The 9,468-nt window shown below is 36.4% G+C and overlaps 1 protein-coding gene across 1 annotated transcript; it reads right to left on the bottom strand.

Annotated features, from left to right (window-relative positions):
• Positions 1–3,514: 3,514 nt before the first annotated feature.
• Positions 3,515–5,715, bottom strand: LOC111914642 (heat stress transcription factor A-4c). The gene is made up of 3 exons (XM_023910339.3): positions 5,488–5,715; positions 4,913–5,240; positions 3,515–4,566 (listed from the first exon to the last, which is right to left on the bottom strand). Exons 2-3 carry the CDS (start codon positions 5,126–5,128, stop codon positions 3,667–3,669), a joined length of 1,116 nt encoding a protein of 371 aa, XP_023766107.1. The 5' UTR covers positions 5,129–5,240; positions 5,488–5,715; the 3' UTR covers positions 3,515–3,666.
• Positions 5,716–9,468: the final 3,753 nt, after the last annotated feature.

The raw sequence follows: 9,468 nt of genomic DNA, 5'->3' as shown, positions 1-9,468 counted from the left end.
TTATTGTTGCCATGTGTGTGTGTTTTTTTTTTTTTTTTTTTTTACATTTACAAAAAGCAATATAATTTATTAACAACACGGGTATCCATCGGGTTCCTCGTATCCGACGGGGAATTTTTCGTCCGAACCCGTCGGGGATTTGGCGGGTCGGGGTGGGTATGGAGATTGGAGGTCGGGTAGGGGGACGGTAATTATAGTCCCCGCCAATATCAGCCCCCGTTTGCATCCCTAGTATTGGATATATTTCGTGATCCGGTGGCAAGGCGTGGGGAGGAAGCAACAGTCATGATTTAGCCACGTGTTACCTCCGAAGTTAATTAAGAAAATTAATTATTTTCTAAAATCCGTAACTTTCGCATACAAACTCCGTTCTTGACATTATTTATATCCACGCGTAGGTAGCGACATGATCTACAACTTTCGTTTAGACACCGTCGGCTAATTTTGAGTTTATTTTTAAAGTAATATTTTAACAGGCTCAAGCAGTTAAAGTTCGTTAAAAATTCATAAATTTGTCATCCAACGTCCGTTTTCATCTGTCTTTATATCGTTGAGTTCCTATTAACGAGATCTTCAATTCTTGTTTTAGGTTGTTTCGGCTATAAATCAATTGATCTAAAATTCGATTTTCGGGTTGCATACTGTTATGTCAAATTTTAGAAAAATCATAATTTCTTTTAACGAAGTCAGATTTGGACGTTCTCTATATGCATGCTTTCGGTTTAACGTATACTATGAATTTCGTTTAGATCACTAAGGCTAAAAAGTATGTTATCGCAAACTCATTTTTACGATACACAACATCGTGTCGGTTTTGTTGTAAAACTTCGACGAGTCATAACTTCTTCGTTATAAGTCGGATTTCATCGTTCTTTATATATCCGGAATCTTTGTCATGACCATTACAACTTTCTTCATAGATATTGGGTCTACCTATTATTTTATTTTCGACGCATATTTTTATTATTATTTTATTACATTATTACAACGTTCTAAATAACGTAAGGCGTGGCTTGGCGGCAAGGTAAAAGTTAAGTGATGACAAGCCTTGGCGAGCCATGACGTTTTTCAAGGCTTGACTATATTATATACATTAAAAGATATAAATCATATAATTATTGAATTTTATCAAATATTTGAAGTTTTTAGAAGTGTTATATTAATATCTAATAGAAAAAAGTTAACAAAAACTTATTTATTGTAGACCCGATTAAAAAAACAAAAGAAAAAAAACAAAAAAATCCACGCCTTGAATAAAACTCGCGCCATAACGCGATAAAGCTCGCCTTGACACGTTATTTGGGCGCCACGCTTCACAAACCCGCCTTGGACGTTTTCGTAACGACTACACCACGCCTTGCGCCATGGCACGCCTTGAGGCGTGCCATGGCGCGCTTTTTAGAACCATGCATCATTATAAGCTCATATGTAGCATATAAATCACATAATATTCAAATAATTTCTCTTCATTACTTCAAAATAGGTTACAGTTGTTGACCTGAACTATTACATCATAATATTAATACTTAGCCAGAAACACGGACGTTACATGTTCCTCGTACGTACATTCAAGCGTTTCAAGATCCGAACTGGTTAAATGCTATGAAGGATGAATATAATGCACTTATTTCTAATGGGACTTGGGTACTTGTACCTTGGCCTTCAAATGCTAATGTAGTTAATTGTATTTGGTTGTTCAAAAAGAAACTTAATGCAGATGGATCTCTTGCCCAATACAAGGCGCGTTTGGTGGCTAATGTTCGCGGTCAGCGGCCCGGGATAGATTGTGATGAGACCTTTAGCCTGGTTGCTAAGCCGGCTACTATATGAACGGTTCAGAGTATAGTCATCTCTCACTCGTGGTCTGTCCATCAGTCAGACGTGAAGAATGTTTTTCTTCACGCTCACCTTCAGGAGACTGTTTATATGCACCAGCCCCCAGGCTTCCATAGCACCTCAACCTCTGATCATGTTTGTCTTCTTCAGAAATCTCTTTACGGTCTCAAACAAGCACCACGGCCTTGGTATCACAGATTTGCTCAGTTTATCACTCGGTTTGGGTTCATCAACAACAAATTTAACTCGTCTCTTTTCCATATACAAATAGGGTGACAGTCTTGCCTATCTTTTACTCTATGTAGATGATATTGTGTTAACTGCATCTTTAGACAAACTCCTTCGACATGCCATTTCCACTCTATGGGCTGAATTTTCCATGACTGATTTGGGTTCTTTGAACTACTTTCTTGGTGTTGAAGTCACTAGATATCATTATGGCATGTTTTTATCTCAACGGAAGTATGCTACTAAGATACTTGAACGCGCAAAGATGTCTAACTGCAAACCCGCACGCACACCGACTGATACCACAACCAAGATTGATGGCACAGGTCCTCCTGTTTCCGACACGACGCTTTACCGTAGTATTGCGAGTGCTCTTAAATACCTGACTTTTACCCGTCCCGACATCTCCTACTCGGTTCAATAGGTGTGTCTCTACATGCATGAACCTCGAGAGCAACATTTTTCCACGCTTAAGCGGATTCTTCGGTACGTTCGGGGCACTCTCGATCATGGACTTCAACTATATGTATCTCCCTCATGGGGGTTAGTTGCTTACTCTGATACCGATTGGGTTGGTTGTGCCACTACTCGTCGCTCCACCTCCGACTATTGTGTGTTTCTTGGTTAGAATCTCCTCTCTTTGTCTTCAAAGTGTCAAACTACCATTTCTCAGTCTAGTGCCGAAGCGAAGTATCGTGGTGTTGCGAATGTTGTTGCTGAGACAAGCTGACTACGTAATCTGCTTTGTGAGATACTTTATCCGCCTCTCACCGCCACTCTAGTCTACTGTGATCAGTGTCGTATACCTTTCTACTAATCCCGTATCGAGATTGACATCCACTTTGTCCGGGACAAAGTTGCCTTGGGAGTTGGGACACATTCAAGTTTTTCATGTTCCCTCGGCTTCGCAGTATGTAGATATCTTCACCAAATGGCTTCCATCATCTCTATTTCTTGATTTCAGATCCAGTCTAAACGTTCGTTCGCAATCTCCTAACTACGGGGATGTTAGCGTATTATTTACACTCTTTTATTTATTTTGTATAGCCCATTCTTTGTATTCAGCCCATGTAATATTTGTGTTTATATTAATGGAAAGGCGTGACGCGATTTTGTCGTATCAAAAAGTAATAAAGGCTAACTGATATTTCAATCAAAAAGTATCAAAAAGTAATAAAGGGTAACTGATAACCACGCTACACACGTGGATTATTTGATGCCACATCAAGCGTGGTTGGCGATATGGTGTCTCATCATTATAATTACATTGACAAGTGAGCCTAAAATGACCGGTTTGTATATCTCACACTTTGTTACAGAAGGATGTTAATATACGTAAAAATAATAGTAATAAGTATTTCTTAGAAAGGGAAAATGCAAGGAAATTATAATTCCTTGCATTTCTTTTACTTAAATTTTAGAAATAAAAGATGTTTAAAAAAAAAGCAAATAATGATATAACAGAAACACTATTATAAACAAACCGAAAACTGTAAACTACATACTGATACACATACACTCCCCTGAAATGTAAGATCTAAAACGGGCCAAGTTCATGATATTATACAACAAGAAAGTCAAAGTCAAAAACAAAAAACAAAATCATCGAACATCAAGCTTACCAGAAGGACTAAGATTCCCCATCTTTTCTGTAATTTTATCTAAATTATTATTCGTATTCCACAAAGATTTACGTTGACCCAATTCATCATGTTTGTTAATTACATCCCGCCTCGCTGACTGGACTTCCTGTGTGTCCCCACCGCCAGGTGTCTCCGTCAGAAACTGTTCCCAGAACACATCATTTGCTCCCGCTTGCACTGCCGGCACTGTGGCGGCACCACCATCACCATCCGTGGCGGCAGCAGGGGCGGCATTCACATCAATCCCTGAAGATTTCACCCGAGAAACCTCGTTGAAATCACCGGAAACCTGCTTTTCCGGCTGTGCAAGTATGCCAAAATCGTATGTTTCTTCGCCGGAAACTTTAACGATATCGTTCACAAAATCTGTCCAAAACTTCAAAGACGATTCCAACTTGTTCAACAACGGAATGGAATCAGGATTCCCGTTGTCGTCGGCATTGGCTTCACCGTGCAAGTAAGTTGTTATTAGCAACCGTCTTTTTCTGGTGTTGGATTCCAAAAACCCGGGTTTTTCAAGGATTTGAGCAAGGAATGACATTGTTTTCTTGTGTCTTAGTTGTATTTTCTGTACTCTTTCGCGTAAAGTAGCAAAATTTTGTTCGTATTCTTGATTTTCTTGTTTGTGTCTTTGTAGCACAAGGCGAAGGGAATTGGTTTCATGTTTTAATTTTTGAATATCATCCTCGTATTCTTGTCTCTCAGAAGGAGACAGGGTGGCCGGAGTACTTCCTTGTGGTGGTGTTGAGTGGCTGTGGATTGGCTTCCGGCGGTGGATCTTTTTCAGAAGGTGTCTTTGTCCTCTTAGGAATTCATCGTTTGCAAACTCCCATTGGTCGGGATCTATCTTTCTAAAACCCTGTATAAAAGTTTTCCATTAGATTTGGCTAAAATAAAAGATGAAATTTTGTCCCACATTGATAGCAAGATGAAATGTGGAGATATCTCCATGCCTATAAATCTATCGAGAGTTTAGGTGTATTGTAATAATTAATCATATCACGTGGTTTTGTAATAACAATATATAATCATTAATCATACAACATGGTTTTTCTTCGGTTTTCATCATTTAAAGCAGCAGAAAATTTGCCCTACACTACACCTTTTTAAAATTGGCAAAAAGAATGTAACTTCATTGCATAAATAAGTGTTTTACCCTTAACATAAAGCATTAGATATACAAGAGATAACAAGAAGATGCTTACATATGTATTGAGCTGTCGAACAAAACTTGAGAAATTGTTGTGCTTGAAGTATTTAGGAAGCAATTCACTGGCGAATTCAGGTGGATTCCAAACAACAAAACTACTCCCAGTATGACTCCAAGAAACAATATGATCTGTCAAAGGGTCATCTACCATTTCATATGTTTTAGTCAGGAAAGGGGGTGATGAATTTGAACCACCTTGAGAACCATCCATCACAATCCAAAAAACTTCAATCAATCGCTCAATCTCTATAATTCGTATCCACAGACACTAAAATCATCTTCTGCAATTCCTTTTGATTTCAATTAGCTCAAATCAAACCCACCTGCCCCAGTTAGATCAAATCCATAATCAGCACTAGAACCAATTGATAATCACGGATATTGTCAATAGGGTTGAAATGATATGGATAAGACATCCAGAACAACCTAGGGCATGTAACATAGAATACGGAAATGGCAATTGAAATTAAAACATTTCTTCAAAGATCCCGACTTTTTGATTTTAAAATAAATGTAAGGATAGGGGTTAGATCAAAGAAAGTATTCGTGATTTCGTATGGAAGAACTTACTCTGACTACAATAGAGGACGACGACGAGAAGTTGACTTTGAAGTTTGAAGTTGAATAGCTTCGGATTGATCGAGTTTAATCTGGAAACGTGTGTTTGATTTCAATACAAAGGGGGGAGGGAGAGAATGGCGTGTGATGGATAAATTAATCTGGGTTCGACCCGAAAAGAAGTGGAAACAGCCAACGACACGGTGGGTTTTTAAAGAGCCACCGCCGCCGCCATGTGTCTCATATAATGGTCATTAGCGGCCGTTGATGCACAAAATTAATTGAAGGAAAATAAGGGATTAAATCCGTGTAATATTTTAAGACACTTTTTAGCCCATAGAATTTTTGAGAAGTAAATAGATTATGAATTTATGATGATGGATTGTGTGTTATTTTAAGTTGAAATAAAATAAAATTCTAATTTTCATCGTTAAGATGATGTAAAGTTATTAATGGTGATTTATCCATGAATTATATTAATCAGTGTTGTAAATTCTCGATTAGGTTCCGATTAATTTTTTATTAATCCTAGGTGCTATCCGACCGATTAGAAGACGTCTAACGATTAATCCATTTTTATACAGCGAATGAAATAGTAGCAAATGATGAAATTCAATACTTTAAAAAAAATTTATCTCAATAAAAACTATTTAAGAAATGATTATTATTGTATAAATCATATTAACCTATTTTGTTATGATATTAATTGTATTTACGGACTTTGTTATGATATTAGCCATATTTACTTTTTTTAAAATTCAATGATTTAGCAATTTAGGGTTTCTGATTAATCATCGTCTACTTAATCTCTTAACCACAGTCAACCGACTAGTTAAAGTTGAACGTTTTTTACAACTTTGATATTAATAATTAAAATCTATAAATTCATATTAAATACGTAACATCATGTTTTTGGAAAGAAGACAAATACCACAAGTATGCATACATACAATTGCAATCTATGCACTGAACTTTAGTTCATTTTTTCACACCACCAAGTAAGATTAAAAGGTGTTTTAGAAGACTTTTTGAAATATTTGTTGATTTATTGTGGATTGGGACCAAAAGACAAGCTTCATTCTATTACTAGATTCAAATTCACTTAAAATAATTTTCTTTGTCTTCGATAATCTTTTTTTTTTCAAAAACGACGAATAAATAACATGGGGTTTTAGAGGGGGGCAAAATGGGCAGTTGCACATGGCCCAATTTTTTTATTATATATTTTTATTTAAAAATATAAAATTATAATGAAGATAAGAGCCTTTTTTTGTTCATCCTAGGCCTTTAAAAATATTTCATTTTTTAAGACCGGCCTGATAAATAATATAATAAAATAAAGGCCCACAACCAGCCTAAAGTTAGACGAAGGCGAAGAAATCAGGGAACAATACCAATCAATTCTATTGTTAACTTAACATTATAATATGCACCTAGCGGTGTGTAAAATTGTCACTTATAACCACCTAATCCAAATTACCAATTATAACCGATCAATCTAATTAAAACCCACAAATGGATATTTAGTTGTAATGAGATTTGATCGGTTAAAAAATCAATATATAAATTGAATTGGTCGATTCTTAGACAAATCCAAAAAAAAAATCGAATTGATCCAATACAATTAGATTTACCCAATTATCATTCGATTATCATCCAATGTTCTAATTATCATAAAGTGTTAAATTTATTAATATATAAATTAATATATATTAATTGTTTATAAAGATATTTCACAATTTTAAATATCAAGTAAGATTACTTTGATCGGCCTAATCGGATATATTAGATATCAATAATAAAAATTCAATGACTAAAATCGATTTAATACACATTTCAATTGGATCGGTTAGGTTCGATTGAATTGGATTGATTAGAAATATCTAATAATCAATAGATTATTGGATTTGAATAGTTTTACAGAAAAACATTAGATAACAAGTGACAAAAACAACTACATGCATATGAAGCTTACACATTTTCAATGAATGCAATCACAAAAATAAGGTTATAATGCTTCAAATTTAGGTCTATATAGTTACGACTTTCCGATGTGCATGAGGTATAACTGTGGAAAGTGATTTACACATTGCTTTTCCAATTATTCAAAACATTTTCAATATGCAAATAACACTTTTTTCCAACATATAAATAACATTGATTTCCAATATGCATATAACATTGCTCACTGTTAGAAAATATAATAGCAGTTAAAGTAAACCAAGCCCGAATGATACTACCCAAAACATGGAAAAACATAACCGAACAATACAATCTGAATCCAAGTCTTATGTTAAGGATATGTTGATAGAGACACGTGTACATGTGCTTTAATTAAAACATACAAGAGTGAGTATACAACCCCTACTCCAAAACATTATTCATACAACCCAATAAAATAAGTATGTCAAACATCATAAAAATCAGAGTGTGTCCCATAAACAGAATTCATAAGATGTGTGTGATGTAGTCAACTTGAGCTCTTCTCCTTGAACCAGAAGTACGTTAAGTGTACCAAGGTCTATGCAGCGCGTACTGCATGGAGATCGAGTACGCCGTGCGTATGCTCCTAGTGGGCTTTTGGACTTTTATTAGGCTCTTGGGTCATTGGGCCTTAGTCGGTTTTGGGCCTTGACATGTTTAGAGTAGGTAGACCTTTTGACTTCTGCTAACAGGTCTTATGTGGTGTAATTGGGCCTTTATGGGCCTTGGAGCCTGTTATTTCGTTTGGGCTAACAATGGTTAAGCCCATTATGGAAAGGGCAATTGGGCCCTTATCTTAGGAGTTTAGACTTAGGGTTTAGGCCCATGATTTGGGATTATGACCTAATGCTGATTGTGACAACCCGAAGTTTGTTCCGTCATTGTAACCCGTTCCGTCAATAAAATTTGTCGTTTTCGAATTGTTTCTGTTTCATTATTAAATTAAGTCATTAATTTTGAGACTTCTATTATGACTTAATGGGTGTCCAAACACATTAGAAACTCAAGATAACGCCCCAATTTAATAATTGGAAGATTTTTAGATTTGACCATATCGGGTTACGGCAACTTAATCGGGTGCGACCAAAAGCCTCGTCTAATGTCAGTATCGGGTAGAATTTCACCGTGTCCCAAACTTGAACCATATATAAAGTTCAAAAGACTTCATTTTGAAGCTTTTACACCCTCTCTCACTACTCTCTCTCTACAATTCAATCTTAAGTCCAAAATCATCCAATTTAAGCTCCAAATCAACAAGGTAACTATCCTAACTCATAGTATAACCTTTTCAGCTTTCAAATCCGTGTTCAATCTATGAAATAGGACCATAAACATGTGTTTACGGCCCTAGAACACCCATAGGCCGTAAACACACATATAAGGGTTTTTTGAGCCCCAAAACCCTCTCAAAACACTTTTAGAGCTTGGAATCGACTTAAGGACTTATTGGAATGGACTTGGAACACCTTGAACTCAACATTTAGGGAGTAAACATGAGTTTACGGCCCAAGAAAATTCTTGGACCGTAAACACCATTTCATGGGCAGTAAACTCATTTTAAGGTGTTAAGATGCCACTTAAACACCTCATAAGCCTGTAATTAAAGTCTAGAAGCAACCACAAACGAGTTAGGGGCCTTAAACTTGATAAAAACCACCCCCATAGGAGCTTACGGCCATAAACCCCCCAAGGATAGGTTCATGGGCCGTAAACTCCTATACCTTAGTCAAATGATGCCCTAAATCCATTCCATGGCTTGTAAATGACTTAGGATCATATATGATTAATCTAGGGCCACCAAATCATGAAAGGAAAGAGTATATAGGAGCTTACTACCGTAAACTCCTAGTTCACGGCCATAAACTCCATTTGATGGTCCCTTTGGTGGTTTAATCCATTTCTATGCCTTAGATTTAATCCTAGCAACATTCCCCTAGTGATGTTTGACCCTTGAACACCCTAGAATACATTACCCATGAGTGCATGGACGTGAACTCATGTGGGCATGGT

Source organism: Lactuca sativa, chromosome 4, assembly GCF_002870075.4.
Source record: "Lactuca sativa cultivar Salinas chromosome 4, Lsat_Salinas_v11, whole genome shotgun sequence".
NCBI lineage: Eukaryota > Viridiplantae > Streptophyta > Magnoliopsida > Asterales > Asteraceae > Lactuca > Lactuca sativa.
Note: the sequence above shows the minus strand (reverse complement) of the source record. Positions and strands in the feature narration are given on the sequence as shown.

Bases quoted from the DNA above. Each gene is read 5' to 3' on its own strand.
- LOC111914642 (XM_023910339.3), bottom strand. From the start codon at position 5,128: ATGGATGGTTCTCAAGGTGGTTCAAATTCATCACCCCCTTTCCTGACT. The intron at 4,567-4,912 runs GTAAGCATCTTC...ACTTTTATACAG, and splicing joins TTCGACAGCTCAATACATAT to GGTTTTAGAAAGATAGATCC.